The sequence below is a fragment of the Ambystoma mexicanum genome, chromosome 1p, assembly GCF_040938575.1.
Source record: "Ambystoma mexicanum isolate Mex_15411 chromosome 1p, UKY_AmexF1_1, whole genome shotgun sequence".
NCBI classification, from domain to species: Eukaryota; Metazoa; Chordata; class Amphibia; order Caudata; family Ambystomatidae; genus Ambystoma; species Ambystoma mexicanum.
In genome coordinates this window covers 344581810-344608730 of record NC_090921.1, presented here as the reverse complement: position 1 = coordinate 344608730, position 26921 = coordinate 344581810, and the positions used below count along the sequence as shown (strand labels likewise).

Here is a 26921-nt window from a genome sequence, read left to right as displayed (position 1 = left end):
GGGGCCGGGAGGTCGGGCCATTCTATAAAATTACCTTGTTCGAATATATCGCGTAGCAGCTCATAACCCGCCTCGGCCCATGTGCGGACCACGGAGGGAGGAACTCGTGGGACCCCGGGGAGGAAATTCCAAATTGGGAAGTTACCGTGAAAGGGATGGGTGATGCCCAACATTTGCCAGGCTTTGGACAAGGCCAAGGATGTGCATGTCGCTGGGTCCAGTGAGTCTGGCATCGCAGGGGTTGGTATGAACACCAGAGATCGGATGTCACGATCGCTGACTGACAGCCTTTCCAGTCTAACATGGGGTGGGGGGTCTGATATGTTGAACCAGTGTGCAGTATGCTGGAGTTGAGCCGCCAGCCAGTACTTGAGGAAGTCTGGTGCCCCAAAGCCACCCGCCTCCATTGGGGTAGAGAGGGTCTTAAGCTTAAGGCGGACCGCACCGGAATGCCAGAGGAAGGAGTTAAGAGAGCGTGTCAATGTCCGGAAGAATTCAGCTCCTGGCCACAGCGGAATATTAGTAAACCTGTACAGGAGTTGGGGGAGTACCACCATCTTCAGTACCCCTATCCTGCCTGCCAGTGAGATCGGGAGTTTGTTCCAGGTCTGTATTTTAATCATAAGGTTCGTGAGGTATGACTGAAAATTATCTTCCAAGACTCGTTCAGTATGCCGTGACACCACTACGCCCAGGTAAGTGAATCTAGATTGGGCCCATGCGAATCCAAAGGTATCGGGAGGGGGGAGCGTGCTGGGTGTGAGAGGAAAAAGGGTTGATTTAGAGCAGTTCACTGTGAGACCGGAGATCCGCCCGAAGAGAGCAATGTCTGCAAGTATTGGGGTAAGGTTAGTTTCGGGGGAGCGGATATAGAGAAGAGCATCGTCGGCATATAGAGAGACTATATCTGAGGAGCCGGCCGTACGTAGACCTCTATGTGCATGGTTCTGGCGAAGCATGTCCGCAAACGGCTCCATTGCCACAGCGAAGATTAAGGGCGAGAAGGGGCATCCTTGTCTGGTGCCCCTAGCTATTTGGAATAGGGGGGAGCAGCGATCCTCAGTGCGAACTCTGGCGACAGGGTTGGAGTAAAGTAGCTTGACCCAGGATACAAAGGTGGGACCAAATTTGCATTTATCGAGCACCCGCCAAAGGTAGCTCCACGAGACAGAATCAAAAGCTTTTTGCATGTCTAGGGTCGCGGCCACCGCGTGTACGCCAGGGTTCACTCTGCTCATAATATTGAAAAGACGTCTCAGATTTAAGGAAGTGGAGCGGCCCGGGATGAACCCCGCTTGGTCAGGGTGGATGATGTGTGGCATGTAGGGGACCAGTCGTAGGGCGAGTAATTTTGCGAAAATTTTAACATCACAATTGATCAGTGAGAGCGGGCGGTAAGAGCCGCATTGAGTCGGGGGTTTGTTAGGTTTTAGTAGGACTGTTATGGTGGCTTCGCGAAGTGAAGGGGGAAACTGGCCTGCCTCAAGCGATTCCTCCCATAGAGCCACCAGGTGGGGGAGCAGGATGGATTTGAACTGTTTATAAAACTCGACGGGGATACCGTCCGAGCCTGGGGCCTTACCCGAGGATAGAGAGTCAATAGCGTCTGAGAACTCCTCAGGGGTGAATGGACTCTCGAGGGATCCGATGGTGTCGGGGGAGAGAACCGAGAGCGGGAGACCATTAAGATAAGCATCAATCTCTGCATCAGTGGCACTGTCAGAGTGTGCATATAGAGATTGGTAGAAGGAAAGGAATTCCGCATTGATATCTCCGGGGGAGGTGGCCATGGAACCATCGGGTCTCTGAATTCCGGGGATGGGCGGGGAGCCGAACTCATGGCGGAGGAGTCTGGCTAGGAGACGGCCAGGGCGTTCGCCCTCACCGTACTTCCTCGCCCGCCCGGGATTATCTAGAAACTTAAGCTCGCGGTCCGCGAGAGCGCGGAAGGTGTCCAATTCAGTACCGATTAAGGCGAGGGTTACAGGGGTTGGATCTAGGGAATACCGCGCTTCAAGCGAGGATAGCGTGGCCTCGCTCTCGGCGATCTCCCTGCGAATAGTTTTGAGGATGCCATTTTCCTTGGAGAGGGCTATGCCTCTGATGTAGACCTTAAAGGATTCCCAGAGGGTAGCCTGCGAGGACACGGAGTCGGTATTGATCTCGAAAAACTCCTCGATCGCCGATTCCATCTCAGAGCTAAACATCGAATCGAGTAAGGAATGCGGCTTCATTCTCCAGTGTCTGGATCGATCCCGGTCTGGGCCCCAGCATAGTGTAACGGTTACAGGGGAGTGATCGGATAGGGTCCTGGGGAGGATTGTCATGCCCGATACACTCCTTATCAGCCCATCAGACAACAGCCATCTGTCGATCCGAGAGAAGGAATCGTGGACCGTAGAGTAGAAGGAATAAGAGCGGGAATCAGGGTAGAGAAGCCTCCATGCGTCAAATAAGGATAAACGGGGAAGAGAGGAGAGTGTAGTGTAGGCCGCTCTGGAGAGTTGACGGGGTCTGGAGCCAGATCTGTCCAAGTCCACGTCAAATATTGTGTTGAAATCGCCTCCCCAGAGAATCGGTACCAGAGGGAAGCCATCTAAGAGAGTTATGAGATCAGAGTAAAATCCGGGATCATCAATGTTGGGACCGTATATATTCAACAGAACTACTTCCCTATTCTGTAGGATACCGTGGAGTAAAACGTACCTGCCCAGGGGGTCGATGATCGTGGCTATGGGGTTGTACCTGAGGCTTCTGTGAATAAGGGTCATAACCCCTCGGCTCTGAGTGGAATAGGTGGTGAAGTATCTTTGTGGGCCCCATGTTTTAGCAAATTTTTCGCAGTATTCTTTGCAGGCATGTGTCTCCTGAAGAAAGAGGATTTTAGTCCCATGTCTCTCGGCTTGAAGTTGTAGTAATCTCATTTTCTTATGATTACCCAATCCCCGCACGTTCCAACTCATGAATGTCAGGGTTTCCCCACTCGACCCATTAGGGACAGCCATAGAGAAATACGGGCGGGTGGAAATGTGCTCCCCATGGGCGATGCTTACTGTGGATCAATCGAAAACGCTGATGAGGCCATGATGCTTCGGGCTCTGCCCTTTCTGAGAATACCAAGCTGCTTTTAACATTTAACCCCGATCCCCCCTCCCCCACCCACATCCCCCCCCCAAACGAAGGGATGAACAACCCACACCCAAGCAACCAAAACAAACACGATGGCATCAACGCCTGGGGGGCCTGTGTACCGGCCTGGCGGCGATGCTCCGAACTTTAAGGCAATTTAAGGATAAACATAGTGCCCAATAGTATTACCCGTACCCACCCAGGGGGGTCCCATGGGTGACGGTAGGAGAAATGGGCAGCAGGTGGTGGAACAAGAGAACTGGATTGAGAAAAAAAAGTGTATAACCGATCCACTGGACCAAGGAGCGTATTAGCTTAACAGCGAGAGAGAATCCTAAGGAGAGATGAACCAGGGGGAGAAAAGAATTTAGCGGGCCACCAAGGCCCATCAGGGAAGGGGGTGGACCGAGTAGGAGACTGCCCGGCGACCCGGACATGTAGTGAAGGGCCAGTGAATCTGGGGGTAACAATCACAGTGAGAGACCACAACAGTGAAGCCAACATTTTGTCAAAAGTGTGAATGAGGCGCTATTCAATAGACTGATCAGGTAATAGCGGGGTTACAGAAATTTAGACAAGCAGGATTAGACGGTGACAGTTCAACAGTTGGGGCGATCTGTTGCGAGCAAGTGTCAGTGGCCGCTGAGGGGACATTTCAACCAGGAAAGTGTTCATCAATGAACCTGGATACCTCCTCGGGGAGCGTGAAAAAGTATACCCGGTTTGCGTGTTCGATACGCAGTTTGGCGGGGTATAACATTGCATATTTAACATGGAGGTCACGCAGCCTCTTCTTCACTGCCAGGAAGGTTTGTCGCTCACGTTGAACTGCCACAGAAAAGTCTGGATATAGATGGATCCTGGCTGCACCCAGGAGAAGGTCCCCCTTGGCCCTCGCCGCCCTGAGGAGTGCATCGCGGTCGCGAAAGTTCAGGACCCTGGCTATGATCGGGCGCGGGGGTGCTCCAGGTTTGGGTTTTGCCATAAGTGAGCGGTGGGCCCTCTCGATCGCAAACTGCGGGGAGAGTTTAGGGGAGTCGAGTAGTTGGAGTAGCATGCCCTCCACATAGTCTTCCATGGGCTCGTGTATATTATCCTCTGGCACCCCGATTATGCGGAGGTTGTTGCGCCTCGAACGGGATTCGAGGTCTTCGTTCTTCTTCTCAACCTCCGTAACGCGGGCCGATAACGTGGAGACCTCCGCACGAAGGGAACCCAGACCGTCCTCGGCGGCGCTCACACGTGTCTCGACCTCCGTAACTCGACCATCAGTCCTCTCCATGTGTGCCTTGATGGATGAGATCGTGCCGTTCATGTCATCGAGTTTACTATGAAGTGTGGTGAACCCCTCTCGGATAAACTCCATCATTTTCTGGGAGTCGGAAGGTTCCAGTGACAGTGAGGGGGAAGGTTCCAGTGATGACGCCTCAGCTCCAGAGGTCCCCGAGGGTTTCGTGAAGATATTGATGGAGGATTGTTTCTTGCCGGTTCGTGTTGACATGTTGCCGAAGAAAGGGGGGAACCCTGAATGCAAAAGAGATGGGGTATAGCCACCAGGGGAGACACCAGGATCGTTAGGGAGACGTGTGGGCGGGATGTCCAGGCAGAGCACCAGGAGGGAGAGGACGTGGTGTCTCCGATGGGGGGTCTCGTCGGAGCACGAGGGGGTCGATGAACTTCAGGCGGACCTGAGCACCTCGCCGGAGAGTCTGTAGGGTTGGTCAGGGGCCGAGTGGCGATGACCCGTAGTAGAGGCAGCCGTAGCCGGAGTCGCAGATGCTGATGTGGTGTTGAAGACCCCGACCGTACAGTGCAGCGAGGTGAGTGGTATACAGTGCTGGTCACTGAGGGCGAGTGGATGGGCCCCGGAGCATCCCCGGAGGTTAGGTCCCCCAGACGGGGGTCTCGGTGAGAACCGTTGATGATATCACTGTGCGGGTTATCACCTCCTAAGGGCCCGAGGAGGGGGCCGCTGGTCGGGGGGGAGACCACTGGAGAGGAGCGCCCCCGAAAGGATCCATAAAGCGGGTAGTGAAAGGAGGTCCAGAAGCAGTGACACCTGGGATGTTGGTGGTTGGTGGTCTCAACGCACTCCGGCGCGGGAAGGAGAGCAGCCGAAGGGGCAGGCTCCCCAGAGTGCCTCAGAGCCGAATGGCCATGTCGACAGGGGCTGCCGCCGCAGGCCACATGTTCGGAAAGGTTGGAATGAGGTAGAACCGGGGTGCGTACGCCTCGCCTCACCCCGCGCCCGGAGATACCCGCGGTCCCCGGGATATAAGAGTCGTGGGGCCGGGGATCGGGGGTCCGGAGGGAGGGGGGACTCACCGTCTGAAGCCGGGATCCCAGAGACCAGCGGTGTGCAGCCCGCCGCCCAGGATAGGGAAGCGGACCGGAGCGCTCCGATGTCCGTAGTGGGGGAGCTCTGGTGAAGGGTCCGCCCGATGTGCAGTCTGAGCGAAAGGTATGGTTCTGGTGCTAGAAGTGGTCCGCAGGGCCCCCGGGTCCACCCCTGATGTATAGAAGTTGGGAGGTGGCCAACCCGGTCCCACATATTTTTCTCATGTCTCATCTCATGTAAATGTAAATGCTGCACAATGTTAACGGAGGGGAGGCTTGCGTATTGCAAATAATGAAACAAACAAACAATAAATCTCACTTTTAACTCAACTCCTGTGGTACTTTATACTTTCCCTGACCTTCCGCCAAAAATTAAATGTCTCAATTTGGGCTGCAAAGCTCGCAGACAACAGGGACAAAATTGGGGCACTTGGAACGCGCCAGCCAAGCGGGTCGTGGCATTTGGGAGAGAAGCCAGTTCGCATTTGCACATTGAGGCCCACTACATAGACGGATTCTAAACGTCAAGTTCTCACAGATGCCTATACTACGTGATGTTGCAAATAAAGAATGCGAAGGACAGCGCCCAGATGAGGCCCACAAGTCGCACTGGAAGTATAAGGGTCTATTGTTTTTTTACCTTGAGACGGGAACCATGCCGAAAGAACTACATTTGAAGGGAGTGCGCAATAACGTAAGAGACGATAAGGCAGAAAATTCAGAAACTAGACCGAGTTTCATTTTAGGTCAGTATACGAAAAATCGTTGTCAAGAGCACGGTCCGTTTTACAGACTGCATTACGAAGAGACACAATGGAAATTTCAAATATAATGTAAGTAAATCTTTACACGCTTTTATACCGGAATGAAGATTTAATGAATGGATGCATGAATAAATGAATAAAGTGCTAGGAAAAGCAAGTAAAACTGTTCGTAGTGGGCACATGGCCATGCAGGTCCACTGGTCTCACCGATCTCGGTCCTTGGCCCAGCCACTTTTCCCTGCACTGCCTACCTGCACTACGGGACTGTCTCTGTATCCTTCAGCCCCTTCTCCCGGCATTTACCTTGCACTTGCCACCAGCTGGCCCTATTATTTAATTTGTATCCAACTAACCATGTACAGCCCTTCCCCATGCGCGATCAGAAAGACACCTGGCCTAGTAGGATCGTTGTCTGTCTGCCCTTGTTCCCCACCTGCCTCGTCACGCCTAGAAACACTTGAGTATAGGCGTGTTACAAATGCCATATCATATCATTCCGCACGCATGTAGACTAACTGTCGTTTATCATTGTGTGTTGGCCACGATTTATCTCGTTACTTTTCGCATTCATTTTAGAGACGAACATACTCCATTGAACTATCCTTGCAAGCAAATAGTTTCTGATCGACCGTAATAAATAAAATGAGTAATATTAATGAAGTTCGGCTAGCGAGACTAATTATCATTTTTTTGTTTTCATAACAGGTATTTGATCCCATTCTGCCACTGCCATCTGTTTGAGACACCGGCGGATGGATTCTTCAGCAGACACCTGCAGCTTTGTGTCAACAACTGGAGCACGATCACCATATTATGGGATGATCGCCAAGGGCCCACATGCCCTTACGCTGTACTAGTGGCTAGAAGCAACATAACCTTTAGGCTGGACTAGTGCCTAGTTGATGGAACAGCCTTGCGGTTCACCGTGCTTCCAAAGTGATTCTTTTTATGAAAATGAACACCCTGTGTACCATAAAGGAACAGCGCGTGACTCAAGATGAAACGGAACAGTTATTGCGGATACAGATAAAAGAAAATAAATGGCTTCCGGAGTTCATATGGCAATTGCTGAATATTCTCTAAACATTTAATGTCAAATAAATGTACTTTACCAAATGTACCGTGTTGCTGTTTCATTTTAAAGTACAGTTTCATATTCCGAATTGTGGCGCGCTATGTTGTGAGTTGATCTGTGTTGGTTTCCGGGTTCTGTGTGGAGTCGCGCAGAAGACGACTGGGCGCGTTTGCCTACGCAGCACAGTAACGTCACGGGGAGAGGCGGGGAATATGAATGTTTTGATAATGTCAGGCTCAGGGGCGGGGGAATTGATTTAGTGCTGCAAAAGCAGGTCAGCCAGGGCGATCGGGGAAAAGATAGGATTATCAGAAAATGGCGGCTCCCTGGTGCTTGTTTTCGCGTGCGTTTAATGGACGAAAACTTGGGTAAGGTCCATAGGAAAGTTTTCTAAAATCGAGCCACTTAGGCTTAAAAAAACATGGCCGACCCGTAGGGACAATAAACATTTTTACTAGACCATGCCTTTAAGTTGACCAAATTAAAATGTAAACTGCTCAATTTCTAGAAATAAAAATAACTCACAATGCCAATAACAGAAACACTTCCAACTCCAATCTCTCGTGACACTTTTGTGTCAGATCTCACTGGCTGTTTATTCCAGACTTTGAAGTGAAAGAGTTCAAACATAATTGATCTTACTGTCTCGCTCTGCCAAAAAGTTTGCAACAAGATGGCTAGTTGCCATTTTATTGAGGTCAACGCGTACTTAGCTTCTTGGAAAGGGAATTGGCATGAATGAATGCAGAGGATAATAGAGCAGATTTTGTTAAGACAGCATAGTAAAAAAAAATACTCACATGAATATTGTCATACGTTAGTGAATACATTCCCTAAATAAAGCTTTCAAAATACTATCACTTCTCATCATTGCATTTGGAATTGATCTTTAACATGAACACCAAGAGCACACACCATGCATGAGTGTCTATGGGCCTCATCACAAGTCTGGCTGTAATCCAGCGCAATTACCGCCGGGCGCTAACAGCGTTACCGCTGGGTCATGAGGCGGAAATTAGCGCTGCGTCACAACCTGGCATGAACGCGCATGACTCCGGCAGTAACACAACTGTAACGCTATTAGTGCCCAGAGGTAACTGCGCCGAAATAAGGGCAACTGCTGAGAAAGCAGCGCTAATAGCGCTACTGATGCACATCCAGGCGCTAATAGCGCCGGCGGAAATTGTGTCACTGCCACAACGTGTAGCATCGCAGCAGACATTTTGAAAAACACAATACATTCAATATCTCCACTTCCTGCAGCCTGGTCCTGACCAGCATAAAAAATGTCTCAGGAGAGGATAAGAGGCAAGGGTAAGCTTGTTATACTCACAAATGAGGTAATCTCACACTGTGAATGAGCTCTATGGCAGTCGCCACCGCAGGTCAAATGGCCAGCGCAGGACAGCCACATGGACTACTAGTACAAGTATCCTGCATGCCCCGTGACGGAGGGGACTGCTGCAACCGGTGGAACGACCTGAGGGCCAGGGTGCAGGGACTGCTGTCCCAACACAGCCAGGAGTACCTGGCGACTGGAGGAGGCACCGTAGAGCCACTGTCCCTCACCGCCTAGGAGGAGAAATTGGTAACCAGAGGGATGGCCCCAAGTACGTCAGGGCTATGGGCTAGCTAAACAAGATACAAGGGGGGTGTCCTGACGACTGTGTTTCTATGGTTTACTTTCTCATTACTGTAAACCTACGGTTATTCCGTCATGTAACATACATTCCAATTCATTCTGTAGGTAATAGTACTCAAGCAATTGAGAGCGCAGACAAAAATAGCTTTTATTTAGCTGTTCATGCATTTCATGTTCATGCATTTTTTCTTTCTTTGATTATTTTTTAAATTCAGTTTACTGAGGTTGGTTTGTTTCTTACATTCAAAAACCTTTAGTAAATTAATTGGCAATAAAGTTTAATTACACAAAACTAGTAACAGATTTGTGCTTTGAAATTTGTTTATATCCACCACCTATGATAGATTATGTACAGGATACAACCAAACAGAAGGCAATTAGTAGTGTCACAATTGGTAGTATATATAGCCAAACTAGAGGGTGACCCAAACTAGAGGGTGACCCAACACATGGTCGACGTCAGCAAGTGAATCAGGTAGTTGAAAAAAGTTTGGAAGACCGAATAATGGACAATAGGGTGCTGGTCCTCAGACGTTTCGGCAAGGTGCCTTATTCTTGGGCCTGGAGTAGGTCTCCCTAAAAGAGAGTGGAGGGTGCTCTATTAGTGCCTGTAGTATTGGTCGAGGACTGTTGAGCAGGACATTAAAATTCCATGATTATGGTACACCAAAAACAAAGTTTAAAAACAGGAAAGCACGGGACTGACCTGGGTAGTAGCGCTAGGTGGATCCTTAGATTGTGCGGTCCACAAGTATAAAGCGGGGTTTGATTAGTCCATGCTTGTTCAGTACAGCTTCTGGCTGCTGTTGGGTATAAAAAATGGCAAAGGATCGAATTTGGGACTGCGCACTATTTTTACAGTATGGCACATGCTGTTGCTGTAGGTGCAAGCTAATTTGACAGTGAATCTCAATTCTCACCTTCCAAAACGGGCTTGTAGTATAGAGTTGCTGGAAGGTGCTGGTTGCGGTGAAGATCGCGCCAGCTAGTGGCCTGGCGGGCGATGAGCAGTAAAGGAGCTTTCCCCCCCCCAGGGATGGCAAAATGGACGTTCTCCTATAAAGTGGAGACAATTGGGTGCGAAAATAAGTGAAATTTGGAGGGGGCTTGGGAAGCCTATGGAGAGTTAGATTACCTTGTATGGAGGTCCAGGGTAGGAGGATGATTCCTTGGTTGCCGCGATGTGGAGGGGCCGCTGGGTGAATGCGTTATGAGAACGCTGAGCTGTGTAGTACGGTGCGCACTGCGCATGCGCGTTGGGGAGTAGTGTTTACTGTTATACTGCAGTGCGCATGTGTGGAGGAGAAATGGCCTACAGGCGCCGCGCATGAGCGGGCCCACATAGCGTCTCGTAGTCATGGAGATGCGTGAGCTGTGTGCATAGAGACGGCAGGAATTTACTGCCCGTCTACATGCGATCATTATGGTCTATCTGCCTGGGGGAATCTGCAGGCATATGTGATACTAACAAGGACAAGGAGTAGACTCGTGGTCAATGGGGCTGGTGGCTCCCAGCAGTTGTGGGCGCCGGGGTATGGGTGATCTGAATAAGTAGTCCAGCAGGTGGAAACGGATTTGATGTGGGATATGTGACCTGTGCCAGGTGGTGGAGGCTGCAGGTCCGTGCCTGGTCAGGCTACTGGTGTCTAAGGAAGGATGTAGAGGGGGCCATCTGCCTAATGTCAAGGGGGAGAATGGTCATGCTAGTGGGTGTTGGTAGGAGAGGTATCTCAGGGGGGCCACTAGTCTGATGGCTGTTTAGGGGCTGGGCTTGATGCTGCCGCTGTACCCAAGGGGGTCCGACTGCCTGTTGACAGGGGGTTTCGGGGGGGGGGGGATGTCATCCTTGTAGGCGGTAGTGGGCGAGGGATCTTCCGGAGAGGAGTGCAGGAGGAGGTCTGCGTATGCTAGCAGTAGCAGGTAGGGAAGGGAAGATGTCCATCAGATGAAATCCAGGTATTGTGGCTGGACGGATGATCCGAGGTCATGGAGGTGTTTTAACCACGATACCCTATGGGTTCTGCCTCGTTGAGCCCATTAGTGATGCTTTTTAATTTAAAGATCCACCACGCCTCTTTGTGATTCAGTGAGTTCACGGCATTGCTGGTGTTGGGGACTGAATCCGCAATCCACCAAAAGATGTCATCGGGTCCATGGTGATGTTCTATGTAGTGTTGGACCATCGAAGCTGTAAAAGATTTGCATCTAATCCGAGAACGGTGTTCTATTCTTTTGTGAATTTGACGTGCGGTTTGTCCTACATAGCGGAGGCCACAGGGGCATTCTATTATGTACATCACATTTGCTGTTTTACAATTTGTGAATTGTCTTAGTTGCCATTCTTTTTCGCCAATCCGGAATGAATTTATTTTTTTGGTAAAACGGCACACCGTGCATGTGCCGCATGGGTGATTGCCCCTTATTTCTCGCATGCTCCAGATTGTAGATCTTTGCGTCTTGTTGTCTATTCTGGCGTGTGTTAAAATGTCCTTTAGGTTTTTGGATCTTTTCAAAGCCATCCTGGGGATTTTTTCCTCTGGTAAACTGATTTGTACTAGAGTCCAGAATGTTCTCAGTATTCCTTTGAGTTTGGTGGTGTTAGGACCAAAAGGTAGATACGAAAGTGAGGGTATCTTCGCTATTGGAGCTGGCAATTTTAGGTGTTCGCAAGCTCTCTCTTGGTGTATATTTGGCTCATTTGGTTGTCTTCTTAATGAGTTTTTTCGGATAGCCTCTCTCCTCTAGTTTACTTTGTAGAACCTTGGCATGTTTGTTATATTGGTCCAGTTCTGTGCAGTTGCGTCTTAACCTCAGAAATTGGCCGTACGGGAGATTGTCACAGAGACTTTTCGGGTGATGACTATTGTAGTGGAGCAAAGTGTTCCTGTTCGTATCCTTGGTAAAGAGATTGCACATCAATGTTCCATTTTTAACTAAAATGGATAGGTCCAGGAAATTGATTCTTGTGCTGCTACTTAGCATGGTGAATTTTATTTCTTGTGTTTTGGCGTTAAGCCAATCGAAGTCAGTAAGGCTGTTTTGGTCCCCTTTCTAGATTAGGATGATGTCGTCGATGTACCTGTACCATGAGGTAATCTTGTCTTGGAAGGGGTTTGAGTTATTGAGGACGTAGTGGCGCTCAAATTCAGCCATGAAGATGTCTGCCAGGCTTGGTGCGAATGCTGCTCACATGGCAGTCCGGCTTGTTTGTAAGTAGAAGGTGTCATTAAAAGAGAAGAAGTTATTGGTTAAGGCCAGTTCTAAAAGTTCCACTATGAAATTGGTGGGGACTCTTCTCTGGAGCATGAAGTGCGTCAGGTGATGTCTTATGCATTCCACTGCTGCCACTTGTGGGATACTCGTGTATAAGATGACTATGTCCATGGTGACTAGGAGTTCTTGATCTTCATTGAATATTTGTCCTTCAAACTTCGTTATGGTAGACATGGCATCTCTCAAGTATGTTGGCGTTTGCTGGCTGAGTGGCTTGAGGAAGTGGTCGATGAACTTACAAATTGGTTCAAGTATCGATCCACGCCCCGACACAATAGGTCTTCCAGGAGGAGTTTGCCTATTTTTGTGAAGTTTTGGCAAAGCATAAAATGCAGGAGTCCTGTTTTCCGAAGTGTTGAGGAAGGCTTCTTCTTGGTCAGTGATCCAGTTTTGCTCTAGTGCGCATCTCGTCACTTCCTGAATTTTGAGCTTGATTTCTGCTGCTGGATCTTTTGAGTTTCTTGTCATTTCCGTCTTAATTTAGTAATGTCATTACCATCTCTTTGTATTGTGTGATATTTTGGATGACAATCCCTCCACCTTTGTCCGCTGCTTTAATAACCAACTGTTTGTTGTCAGCTAGAGTTGTCAGTGCCTTGCTATTGTTAGGTTGTGTCTCATGTGTTGGGGTTTATTCTTGTAATTTTTGTATTTCTTTTGTAATACATTTCTCGAACATTATCAGTGATCCAGGTACCTCGTTCTTAGTGGGGTTGAATGTAGATTTGACTTTAAGGCCTGAATCATCTAGTTCAGGGCAGAAGTCCTTGTCTTTTGAGCACAGTGCTGGACCTTGAAGGGATAAAGGGAGTCAGAAGTGCGGAGGCAGGTGCCAGCAGCCAGGTGGTGAGTCAACCCACCCCCTGAAATGCATGCGCGAATGGCATCCCAGCATAAGATGCCCAAGTGGACAGGGACACACGTCAGCAGACACAGCTGGGCAAGCCAATAGGGCAGAGTGATGGGGTGGCACATCAACCATGGGTCAGGTCACCAAGGGCACTCCTGAGCCACAAAGCAGTGGCAAGCGAACCAAACTAATGCCATGGACACCACACCCCTACTTGGTGCACCCTGTACAAGCGGGATGGAGGCGCGTGAGCGACCACCGCACTGTGCAGCAGTCACACCATGTTGGGGCCCCAGTAGGCCTGCCCCACGTCGGCATGGCGATCAAGACACAGGAAGGCACACGTCCCACCCACTGACATGTGCACAGCCTGCCAATCAGCAAGCACCACAGTGCAGCCCTGCTGGCTGCTCAGCAGTGCCCCACAGAGCCATGATTGTACCATGGACCATGCCAATATCCACCACCACCCCATGTGGGTGCCACCCAGGTAGGGGATTGCGGGCCCATGAAGGAACCCATGCATGCCAGACGTAAGCTGCCCCAGCATGGACACCCTGGCCTACCCAAACACAGGCCAAAAACCAACAGGCCATGGGTAACAACCATCGATACAAGCAACCCCAATACGCTGGACCATCATGCATCATCCCATGACCAGCCATGTCCATTTGCCCATACGTGTGGGGGTCACACTATGTACCATAGCAATTGTGCCTTGAATGCCAACACATGTGGTTGAACCATCCCTGACAACATTTCCTATATCCCCTACATGCATATGGGCATCGCCAGAGGATGATGATGCCGTTTTATCAGGGAGCGCTGCTACCAGGCACTCGAGGTCTGCCACCACCACCCCGCGAAGGCCCACACAGGCCACACCAAGGCGTATGTCCCAGCACTCAATGACGCACTAGAACAGGGGCAAGACTGGCCACCAGGAGGAGTGCAAGGCACACTGCACCCACTCCTGCAGCCGGAGGCCCCAATGCTGAGGCCATACTTACTGCCAGAGCGACTGAGGAGCTACACGGGGACACAACCCAGTGACATCACCTGCCGAAGGGTCACACTCCCTGGAGAGCCCTACATGCCGCCAGCGCCAGCACTCCCTGGAGAGCCCTCCACGCTGCTACCACCAGCACACCCGAGAGCCCTCCACGCGCCAGCATGCACCTTCACCTGAGCCGGACGTGGATACTCCTCCCACCCCCATATGGCTCCCCTGCTTTCAATCCTGCGCCAGTGCAGTGCCCCGCAACACTGCAGCACACTTCAACACGCAGCATGCTGATGGTAAGGCTCGAGGAAATGGAGCGCAGACAGCAGAAGATTGGCCACACCCACACTGTACACCTGCAGGCAATCAGGCACAGCATATCCAGGGGGCTATCCGCAGGGTTGTGTGGGCCATGGTGCGAAACAGGGCCGAGACAACAGCAAACATGTACTCCCAACATGCCATGGACATGACAGAGGGCGTCTCTGCACTGGCAGAGGCCATACGCCAGTGCAAAGAGGTGCACGGCAGCAAAACATGGGGACAGGATCGGTCACATCCAGGTCATCCACACCCACAAAAGGTGGGGGTGGAGATAGTGGGATGGGGAGTTGGTGGTGGGAGGGGGGATAGTTTGGGCACTTCATTCGATTAAAACTGTTAACATTCATCAATGTGAGGACATTCCCGATTGCTTCATTGTCGTGTTTATTGATTGGAGGTCAGGGGTGTAAATCGCACAATGGTGCATGGCTCGTGCCATGATTAAGTGTCAGAAGAATCAGTCCATGGCGTGCCATTATCCCATCCCTCACGTCTCTGGCAATGCGTGCATTTACCTCTGCCATAAGTACTGTGCATACTCATCCTCTGGGGGTGGCATGCCCACGTCAGGGGGTAGCGGAACGTTTCGCTTCAGGCAGATATTGTGCAACATTGTACACACTACCACAATTATCGCAACTTTCTCTGGTGCGTACATCAGGGCTCCACTGGTACGGTCGGCAGCAGAAAAACGTGCTTTCAGGAGGCTGAAGGTATGCTTGTTGCAGTCCCGGGTCCTGCTGTGAGCATGGTTGTAGGCATTCTCTTGCGATGATCGTGGATCACGCACAGGGCCATTAGCCAGGGTAGCTGTGGGTATCTGGAGTCACCAGCATGGGGGGGGGGGGGAGGCACAGGCATTAGTCACAGTGTAGGGTTTGGGGGTGGACTTACACATTATCAAGCCAATGGGCTGCTTGTGCATGCCGATGGGCCATCATTTCACGGCATGTCTTATTCATGCAGTGTCACTCGTGCCATGCATTGTTTGTGCTTCACATGCACCCTGTTCCCTTGCAGCATACGTTATGTAGGGTGTCTGTCAATGACATGTCCAGTGGACATGGTGGCTGTCATGTGGATGTGTATTCACACCCTGCATGGGGCATGATGCTGGGTTCCCCATGGATTCTCCCTGGACATCTGGTGGCGATGGGGCAAGTGGGCATTGTGGGCTGGCCGCACGTGGCACTGACATGGATGTTGTGCTGTATGAGATTTTGGCCATTTGTCTACATTGCTACGGTGGGTGCACGTTACATTGTGGTGCCTGTAGTTATGTTGGTGTATTTGGTTGATACTGTATGTGTACTACTGGTTCTCCACGCAAGTCTGACCTGTGCATGCCCCCTAGTCTGTACTGTGACGTTGGTGCAGGAGGTGGTCAAGAACAGATTTTGCATTTGCTTGCCATGCCTGCCCTTGTGTGGTCATTCGTACCCCTATCTCCCCGCCCCCCAATTTGGGCATGTGTACTAGCTTTTCTACTCGGCCACTATCCACGTCCGTTTTCCTCTGTGCCTCTACATTTATCCTAGCAATGTGTTGTTCCATAGGACCATGGCATCATGGGTGGAACCAGGGTAGCGGGCACAGCAGTGGCTGATGAGGAGGTTGGGGTTCAAGGTCACCTGCACATTTATGTAGTGGAAGAGCTTGTGGTTTCGGTACACTGCTTCATGGGCCTGGGGAGCCACCAGCGCAACATGGGTACAGTCCAGAGCAGCAATCCCCTTTGGCATTTGGGCTATGGCATAGACCCGTGCCTTCATGACAGTGACCTGGGCTGGGATGGTAGGCAGTGAGATGTGACACTGCACTTGCCGCAGGAGGGCTTAAAGCACCTGGGCCAGCACTGCACAGAATGTGGGCTGTGCCATGCTGTGCATCATGGCTGCAGAGTGCTGGAAGGTGCCAGTTTCAGCAGTGAGGGGACAACTGTCTGGATTCTGCTCCCTATGTCGTCCTGTATTGTGGTGAGCAGCTTTGTTATGGTCTCCCTGTTGAGGCGGTACAGGGTGACCAATTGGCTCACTACGGGTCCAGGGTGAGGGTCTGACCCTGGGGATCGGGGCACGCCTTGCTTGGCCTCTCCTCATCCTCCACCTGCCCACTCCCCTTTACTCCCTGTGCCCTGTCCTGGTTGTCCAGCATCTCTACCTCAAAGCGCAGCATGAGCAGCTGCCTGTCCCAGCTCACAGTGGCTAGTAGCAGCATGGTGTTGTGAACAGCGTTTGGGGTAGGGGTGTGCCTTATGTAGCCCTTTGGTGTGGATTAGGATCGCCTATGGCTTCTTGGCAGGCACCTGTCTTCATTTACCTCCAGCTGGAGGCTACTGCGCCGTGTTTTCGGTGATATTAGCACCGGTTTTAGGCGCCAATACTGCCGGACATGGACTTGTGATGCGACTGTTTGCACCTCGTGTGGCCGGCTGTAATTGCACCGGTTGATTTTCCTGTCAGCGATATTTGCGCCGGTTCTAGAGCCAGCGGAGTGGTATTGGCAGCGCTAATTCTGTTACCGCCACTTTTAAGGTTTACTGTCGGAAAATGACAGGGACCAAACGGAGCAGTAGGCTTCCCACATCTTCCTTGTGCATCCCCCTTTGGGTTGCTTTTTGGTGGTTTCATAAACGATTGCTGGAGTACTTATGCCTTAGCACTTGTGTACTCTAGTGCTAATTTGTGGTGTCCGGTCTGGGTACTGGGCATAGGTGCACAGCTGGGAACTCCAAAACAAAAATAAATCTGACCCAGTGTCAAGTACTGGGTGGCGCGGGGAGGAGGTGCCAATGAAATTAATGGATAATGTGTAACACTGAAATGTTTTGCACTCGTGGGCTAATGTGATGGAGGCACAAATGCGGCTAGAGGGTCTAGGCTCACACCTATAAAACAGAGGGAATCCAGAGGCTTCAGGATGGAGCAAGAGGCATCACCTCCACTCAGATTTTTTCAACAGTGGAAACCGATAAGGTTGATTATTAATGCACTGTCACACTGAAGCCACTGCACTTGCAAAATAAAGTTCCAGCGCAACCTGCCTTTGGTCAATATCTAGTGTCGCTGACATTGTGGTTGCGCATACGTTGTAAGAGCAACCAATAATGGATTAAGTGCAAACGCCCTCTTTCTTGACATGTAGTACTACTTTTTAACCCATAGAATCATTAAATATATGGTTTTAAAAAAGGTAATTCAACGTAAATATCCTGGATATTACAAAATTTAAAGTCTGAGCCGGGTCAACATATTTCCTGGTGCTTGCCTTTCTTACTGCACACATCACCACCTAGGTACAATTCCTCATTTGCCTAGGTATTTCCATCATATGCTAGGCACTGCTGATATTTACCAGATATTGCCCTTTTCCACTCAGGTACTTGCATCCTTTCTAAGATATTAAAGTTATAGGTGGGAACAGCGGAAAAGCAGGGACATTTGTTGTTTTGAATTTGCCCTCCCAATCTTGATTTAATGACCCTCGTTTTAATCCTAGCTCCCCACTTGACCTTACTTTGCGGCCATGGGCAAATCTCTTTTAGCTCCCTAACTACCTAGATATTTCTCTGCCACAATCAGGAACGGTCACTTAGATCATTCTTAAATATACATACATAAAGATCAATCAACAAAACGAGAGCTCGATCATGCCAGAACAAGGGTTAACTCAGGTAATCCACTAGGTAGTTAAATTGTCTTATAACTATAGACATTGTTCTACATGTATTCATGTGAACCGTCCCACTTGTTGTTCAAACTCAAATAACATAATATATCTTTTTGGCCGTCTCAAAGAGCGTTCTCATTGCACAATCTGCCTGAAGAGAATTAGTGTCATCCAGAGTAAAAAAAAAAAAAGAAAATCAGGAAAAAACGGACACTGCTACTTCTGTACAAAGCAAAATGGCTGGAATCCTCCTCAGGTTTGGGATTAGTAATGCCCGATTAAATATATAGGCTAGTAGAGGTCAGTACAAATGAAATGTTATTAATCAATTTAGAAAGTAGGGCAGCACAGCATTAGTGTGAAACATAAGAGAAATCATGCGAACCTAGGGGCAAGAAAATCTCAGGAACCATTTCATGACATACACATTTTCTTGAATAGAGTTTGTGATGAGTCCCTTACCCCAGTTCCAGGAATCACACAACGAAAAGTCCAGTTTTGGTGCTTCTGGGAGCTGAAAAGACAAGTATGGATTTATTACAAATGTCACTTCCATGTTAGTTAGAAGCTGCAAGGACAAAAGTGAACGGAGACAGAATTGTAAAGTTTGTAAATTAGACCACTTCTGGAAAAACAACAAGTGAGGAATGGAAATGCTTGGGTCAACTCTTCTTAACCTCTATGAAATCCATTGGGCAGAATTCCACTGATTTTGTTTGGCTCTTTCGTGTAGAGGCACAGCCAAGCTAATGAAATGTAAATCAGTTTTGCCCTTACACCAAAAGTAACTGTCTATACTAAACTGCTAAGCATGCCCCATCCACACCGAAGCATAAACACCAGACACGTTTCAGCCATTTTGGGCTTCACTGATGAGATGCAGCTGGAGTCCCAAGGTACAGCAAAGTCAGGACCCATTTCTAGGCTTCTTCAAGATAATAAATTAGACCGACACGGGTCTGGTGCTTTCTGGTTGCCGAGGAGCTCAGCCCGAAGAAGGAGACGCACTACGACCTCTCGGCCTCCCCACAGAAAAAGACACATTACTTCTATTTAGCTGCGCAATATAGCAATATAGGCAGAGATGGTAATTCTGTTACCGGTTAAGAGTTCATTTAGTTGTTTTGTATAGGACTTCAATGTGCAATCTTGTATATAAAATTAAAAAGGGCTTGTCCAGGACAAAGCGTGAGCGGAAAGCGCAGTTGGTTGATGTCACCGCCTTTCCACACCTCCTCCATAGTCTTACAATTCAGCTAGCACCTTTGACCACTTCGGGCGACCACAGACAGATCTACAGAGATACAAAAGGAATCCACTCTTTCAAATTTAGGAGCTCAACTGACTGTAGTGTTAGAAAACGGCCAGTCACGACTAGTACTAGCACAGAGAAAGTGAAATGAAAGGTGCATATTGTAGGAGAACAATCGAAAACACAACAATGCTAAGAAATGTGTAGTTGCAGGCTCTCAACCCATAGGGATCCTGACAAACGTGTCCTTAATAGAGCAATAAAAAGATCTCTATTGATTTGGGAGAAAGCAACACCCGTTACAAAAGATCATTAAGTGCTAAATAAGCGATTAATGACAAATTCAACGGTTTTGGATAGTGAATGGTTTTCTACCTTGTCAGGTATAGTTATCATATACCTAGGTACTACTTATTTAATAAATGGAAATTACAAGGAAAACAGTGCATTTTTGGTACAAAAATGCATACAAAACTTTATAACGTTGACTTAGAGTGGAGGACCTGTGTCGTTAACAATGGGTGAGAGGATGTGGATAGAAGACCAGATTTATTTTATTTTTAAAAGCCACAGTGAAAGCAATCGATTTTTGGCACAAAAACACAAAATGTACCACTGATAACAGAGTGGAGGACATTGGTCCTTTACAATGGGTCAGAGAATGTGACTTGAAAACCAGCTGTTGCAGGGGAAGGTGGAAACATAAACCAGGGACGAGGACAGGCGGGAATGACATAGGAACAGGATGGTGGAGGAAGTGCTGTATTATGGATGAGGGGTGACGCAAAAGTGCTGTAGGGTTGTCCATGAAGGATAGTGAGAGAGGAAAACGGGGTGCTGCAGTAGCGTAGTGTGCTAGGAAACAGACTCTTCAGAAAGGAGGAGAGTTTTGAGCTTGAATTTAAATAGTGGTAGAGTTGGAGTAGCACAGAGAGGGAGCGCATTCCAGAGTAAGCGAGCGATGAGCTAGAGAGAGAGCGGAAGTGAGAGGGAGCACAGGGGGTAGCAAGGAGGTGAGCCAAGGATTAGTGTAATGAGCGAGGAGGAGAGTAGGTAGTGAGATGGGCAGATAGGTAGGGTGGGGCGAGTCCATGGATAACTTTGAAGATGTTGAGAAGACGTTTATACTTGGTCCTTTGTTTCATAGATAGCTAGCCAATCTGGCAACGGGCAGAGGAGGTAGGAGGAGGTAGGGGTATAGTGAGAAAGGTTGAAAAGTGTGCGGACCGATAAGTTAAGGACTTTCCCCAGGAAGTGAAAATCCTAAGTGGGAAGGCAAAGGGAGATTAGCTGTTTGGCAGTATTGAAAGGAAAAAGATGACCGGTTTTTCCTGATATTGAGGAAGGTCTGGCTGCAGTGGCAGATTTGGCGATGAAGAGCCCGTGACTACCTTCCTTAATCTGCTTCCACTCGTAGCCTTGGTATGAAGGCCTTGTCCCTGAAGCCTAAGAGAGAGAGAGAGAGTGTTGAGAGAAGGTCAGAATGATTAACGAAGGCAGCAGAGAGGTCGAGAAGAAAAAGAATAGATGAACGGTTAGCATGACGAGTGGAAGAGATGTAGTTGCTTACTGAGGAGAGCAGGCTCAGAGTGAAGAGGTCGGAAGCCAGATTGAAGAAGATCCCTGAGGTTGTGTGTGTCGAGGAACTCAGTGACTTGGTCAAAAGCGGCGTAATATGGGATTTTGAAGAGAGACAGAACAAAAGTTGGCAGGACAGTTAGAATATAGGCAAGGTTTCTTAAGGATAGGGATGATAGGCGACTTATATGATGATGGAAAAGTGGCACTGTCAGTGGCACTGTCAAGAGAGGAGGTGAAGAATGAATTACACCCAGCAGACACTGACACCATATGCCACATACACACATCACGTGCCTGTTATTCCCACCCAATAGCCAGGCACAAAAGGCATGCCTAGGATTCCCATAAAATTCCCAATGGCTAGGTATTATTTCAGGTATTTCCATTAAATGCCAAGTACTCACATCATGTGCCCAAAAGGTACCAAACATGCACAACTCGCACCATTGGCAGAGAGCACAATCAAATGCACAGGTTCTCAAACCACTGCCAAAGACTGCCATTTAATTGCCAGGAATGCACCTGCCAGAGATTGCCTTCATATGCCTAGGAACTTACACTATTACCGGAGACTGTCATGAAATGTGCAGGTGCTCACTGTTGTGCCAGGGATTGTCATCAAATACCAAGGTACTAGACCCACTTCCAGGTTTTGCAGTGAAATTTTAAAGTACACATCAAACACGGTCATCAAACACGGTCATTCCAGGGACTTTGTTAATATGGGTGTACCAGACAGGAAGGGCAGCACATCTGAAAGACGAGCTATGGCCAGTGGTGGGCAAGCTGCAGCCCTCAAGATACTGTGGGCCACAACTTCTATGACTTCTCACCAATGACTATGCTCGCTAGGGCTGATGAAAGTTGTATGTCAAAAGATCTGGAAGGCCAAGGTTGACCACCGCAGAGCTAAGACGCACTCCCTTGGCCCCACCTGCCCCTCCATTGCAACCGAAAGAAAAACAGAGGCAAGCAGGGCTGTGTAAATGCAGGGTCTTTGAAGCAAAACTCCTTTTCCCCCCTGCCACGCTCCACTATCCTGAGTTTACTGATTAATTGGGACCGAAGAGGCAGCAGTTCTATGTCATAATCGGGCCATTGAAGACTGCACCCCAAAAAAAAGATTTAAATGGCGCCTTTGTGCGGCCTTCAATAGGTGGGATAATGACGATCCCCACTCCCACCTTCTCCTACGATGGCAAGATTTCCATTGCATTGTTTTTTGTTTTTTTTAACCGCACAGACCAGTGCTAGACCAGAGACTATCTCCAATAATGTTGTCTCACTACGTAGAGCTAATGTTAAAGATCTAACTAATTGGTAAAACTCAATGAACCACATATATAAATCATGCAATACCTTTCCTTTCACGTGTAGAGCACACAAACTGTACTTCTACACCTCATCTACAGACCCCCAGGTCCCATCTCTTCATTCGAGGAAGAGATTTCAGACCTGACCACTAACACCAAAACAGGTTCTCAAATCATCCTTCTTGGAGACCTTAACCTTGGCCTTGGCGATCCTAATGATGCCAATGCACTCTCCCTAGAAAATACTATCTCCCAATTTGGATTCAAACACAGAATTACAGCCCTAACACACACCAAAGGTAGAACCTTGGACTGGTTAGCGGATCGCAACTGCTCCACAGCTATCATTAAAAACGAGCCTACTGCTTGGTCAGACCATCACGTCATTTCCTTCTCTATCCAAGGGAAATCACCATCGACCACCCCCCCACCCCCAGCCACCATCCCGCAATCCTTCTCTAGGAACAACCACAACATCACCTTGCAGAACCTTTGCCCGCTTATCCACAACATCCTCACCCCTGCAAACTACACTAACCTAGATGTGGAGAAACTTGCTGACCTCTACAATACAACTCTTGAATCTTCAGTAAATGCCATCGCCCCCCATCAAACTCACCAAAGCTAAACCAGCAGCCCACCTGAACAAATGGTTCACACCAGAGCTAGGAATCCTTCGGAACACTAAACGAGCGGCAGAAGCCTTTTAGAGGAAAACTCCTAACCAAGCTAACAAATTACAACTCACATTAGCAGCCTCCACTTACAAAATTGCTATCCTCAGGGCAAAAAAAAGAGACCTACGACAACAGAATTGAGAGCGCCAAATCTAAAACTAAGGAGCTCTTCGCTATGCTCAGAGAACTTGAGTCACCAGCAGCACCAGCAGAAACCTGCGTGAAAGATGCAGACTGGTGTGAGAGGATCCAAAAAGCCTTGGCAGACAAAATTGCCATGCTGCAAAATAAAATTGAACAGAAAAGGCTCAGTCTACCCAATAAAGCTAACATTCCAACACCGCCCACCCCCAAATCACCCTCCTGCCTCCCCTTCTTCTCACCGGTATCTACCGAAGAAGTGGCAAGCATCATCAAAGGTCTCAAGCCTTCCAGATGCCAAGGAGAAACATGCCCACCCACCATTATTCAGAAAGGCGCCAACAATCTGGCCCCTCTCATAACTACCCTTATCAACGCATCCTTTAATTCCAGCTCAGTCCCTAGCAGCCTAAAGGAGGCCTGGGTCATGCCTCTTCTAAAAAAACCTAATGTGGACCCCAATAACCTTTCCACCTACAGGCTCTCACCACCGTTCCATACATCCTAAATATTCTGGCCTACCTGCAAATCCAGAAGCACCTGGAAGAGAACAATCTGCTAGGCCTCAGACAATCAGGTTTCAGACCAAGGCATGGAACAGAGACAGCACTCCTGGACCTAAAACTCCAGATGGACGAGGCTAAGGCTAAGGGCAAACTAGCCAGGCTCCTGCTGCTTGATCTTTCAGCAGCCTTTGACCTTGTCGACCACCAGATCCTTACGGAACATCTGACGACCTCAGCTGCCTTCTCTAGCCAGGCAACTGCCTGGATCCAATCCTTCCTAGCCAATCAAACCACCGGGTCTTCTCGTCGGGGGCTTGAGCCCACCCCATCCCTATCCTTTGTGGCGTCCCACAAGGGTCGTGTGTCTCGCTAACCTTAAACAAGATCTTCACTAATCTATTGTTCGACCGTCTTGACAGCCTGGGCGTCACCTACACAAACTACTCGGATGACACCCAGGTTCTCATCTCCCTCTCAGGATGCTACGAGGACTCCTCCTCTAAGATCAACAATCTTTACTTGGAGATCCAAGCCTGGATGGCTGAGCATGGTCTATGCCTAAACGACAGGAAAACAGAGCTGCTTCTCGTCGGCTCTCAACCACGGAAAAACAAATTGGACCCCCGTTACACGTCCATCAACAGACGGTAACCAAATCTCTGTGGCGAAAGAAATTAAAACTCTCGGGGTCTACTTAGACTCCACACTTTCACTCAAAAGACAAGTGAACGCTACTGCATCAGCTACGGCTTATATAAATAAGCTCATCAACGCCTGCAAACCCTTCCTCTCTCCATCCAGCTGCATCACCCTAGCTAGGGCGCTAGTACTCTCTAAAATTGACTATTGCAACACACTCTTTCTCGGAACGTCAGAACGCAACTTGAACAAACTACAGGTGCTCCAGAACAATGCCCTTAGAGCTGCCCTGAGCATCCCACGACACGCTCACATCTCCAGCATCAGACAAGATGCCTATTGGCTCCCTGTACGAGACAGAATCACTCTCAGATCCCTTGTCATTGTCCACAAATGCCTCTCTAATGACACCCCCAAATACCTGGCAGACAAGTTCACCAAACACTCCTCAGCCAGACCTACCAGAACGCAATATTCACACTGCCTCTCCATCCCCAAATTCTCCCTAAAAAAAGCAGGTGGCTCCAGCTTACCGGTCCTCGCAGCCAAAGCTTGTAACGCCACACCACTTGACATCAGAACAGAGCCCTCCTTCTGGACCTTCAGAGCCAAAACTAAAGCTTGGCTCGCCAGCAAGATCTCCACCACCATCTGACTCTCCTCCTAAACATACCTGCCTTTTGTCGACCATCATGTAACCTGGTCTATTGCACTTACTGTTATTTCTCACTGTATGGATTTACTATGCTGTAACTTATCTAAGTCTCCGGCGCCCAGCTACCCCAGGGTCCGGCGCGGTACAAATAAAGAAACTGTAACGCTCACCTGACTCCCACGGAGGCGCTGGCCTGGTTCGCGCTGCTGTGACCTCTTCTAAGGTGATGCGCAGGGTTCGGAAGACGGACTGGACCGGGCCCCCAAATCTGGTTTGTCTGGCTCGCAGAAGTATCCTTCTGTAGGCAAAAATAGGGGATTAACTGTCTGCGGGGTAATGCAATCAGCCTCCCACTTTCCCCTCTCACCCTCCTCGAAACCCTTCTGTGATTCCTCGTAGCGTCTCACCTTAGGGTCTGCAAGGACGAGCTCTCCATCCTGCTTCTGATGCAGGGGCGCGTTGGTATCCAGTTACTTCACTAGATTTTCGGATTGGTGAGAACCAAACTTGCTTGGCTTCCAGGTAAGTTTTTTGATAAGAGGTTCCCCTTGTGTCCATGCATTAATGTACTGATGCTAGTTTCTTTTGCCCCATAGGAGCCGGGGTACGGAATGCCGGGGAACAGGCACCGACCCGAGATGAGAGGTGAAATCCTTGTAGAAATCAGGTAAGTCTTTAATGAGCGTTTTTTTGGTAATGTCTTTTCATTCCCTCATTAACGCTGATGTCTCTTTTTCCCCTTAGGGGTCGGGGTCCAGAAATGCCAGGATACGGCGCGGACCCGAAATGAAGAGGGAATGAATCAACAGGTAAGTCTTAACATGGAGATTTAGCTTTCCTTATTCCCTTCGCTCTCTAACCTTTTGTTCTGGTCTTTTTCTCCCTAGGCGCTGGGGCGTGACTGCGAATCCGGATGATCGCTGCTGAACATGGAGGCGCCCTGTAAAGGTGAGTGGAATGCGGCGTTGCAGCAATCGACGCGATGAGCTTTTAAATAAAAGCCTTCCTTTTCAGGATTGTCAGTGAGATGTCTCCGGGATGCGGATTTAGCAGGTAAGGACTTTTCCTTCTTCTGTTCTCTTCTTCTCTTCCTTTGCAGGTGATCCAGGATGCTGGCAGGCGTGGCAGAAGTCAGGATGCAGGAGCAGACACGGTGAGCGTCCAGCTGCTAGATGTAGAACAACGCGAAGCACGTGTGGCTGTTCGGGTGGGGTTTAAATAGCCTTGGAAGAAGTTCCAGATATGTATCCTTCCTCCAATCAGGTATGTATCCTTCCCCGACCACGCCCGGATGGTAAATTAGTCCCACAAGTAAAGTAGTTCCTTTCAGGCCTCAAGGAGGCCGGGATCCTGCAGCATGGTCTGCATCAGGTAAGTGCACCCAAGCACTTCCATAATGAGCCTGGCGCCTATGGCGCCAGGACTGATGTCTTTTATGAGCTTGGTGCCATAGGCGCCAGGACACTGTCCAAAGGGCCCCTATAATGGGGTTGCTGGGTCCTTCCTTGGGGACTGGATGTCCGCTTTCGGGGACGCAGGGCTTGAACCGGCTCCCCGGGAGCGGGCATCATGACAGAAACTGAACTAAGAAATAGAGAGACTAAATGGATGGCATGTGCACGGTTTCCCTCCAATTCAGGTAAATGGATTAACAATCTTCAGATTACTAAGGAAACCTTTTTAAAAGAAATGTAAATGAGAGAAATCTTGAAAATTGATGAAAACTTCAAAAGATTTCCTCAAATGTATATGATTTATGATGCAATATGAAAAACCACACCAATTTCAGCGTGGAAGTTTATTTATATAGGAGGAAGGGGGATTCATAAATGAAAGTTCAGTCCTGTTTTTAGGTCTACAGGCCTTAGCTGTTCCATGGCCCGGGGGAGGACTTGGTATGAACCGCCCACAGCGGGATTGGGAGCGTACATGAGGCGATTCTTGAAAAAATCCTGTGACTGTCTCCCCACTCTGGGGAACAGGGCCCGCTTGTATATAGTGCAGCACAGGGGAGAAGGACTGGGGGGGGGGGGAGAGGGGGGGAAAGAGGAGGGAAGAGGGGGGAGAAATAGGGGGGAGAAAGAGGGGGGA

At 49.2% G+C, this 26921-nt stretch overlaps 1 protein-coding gene across 1 annotated transcript in view; it reads right to left on the bottom strand.

The window, feature by feature from the left end:
• The window catches only part of MICOS13 (mitochondrial contact site and cristae organizing system subunit 13), a 247181-nt gene that overhangs the window by 184365 nt on the left and 35895 nt on the right, over window positions 1-26921 (bottom strand). Inside the window, exon 3 of the mRNA XM_069648480.1 lies at window positions 18529-18580. Coding sequence (XP_069504581.1) covers window positions 18529-18580 — 52 coding nt within the window. The remainder of the gene's footprint in view (window positions 1-18528; window positions 18581-26921) is intronic.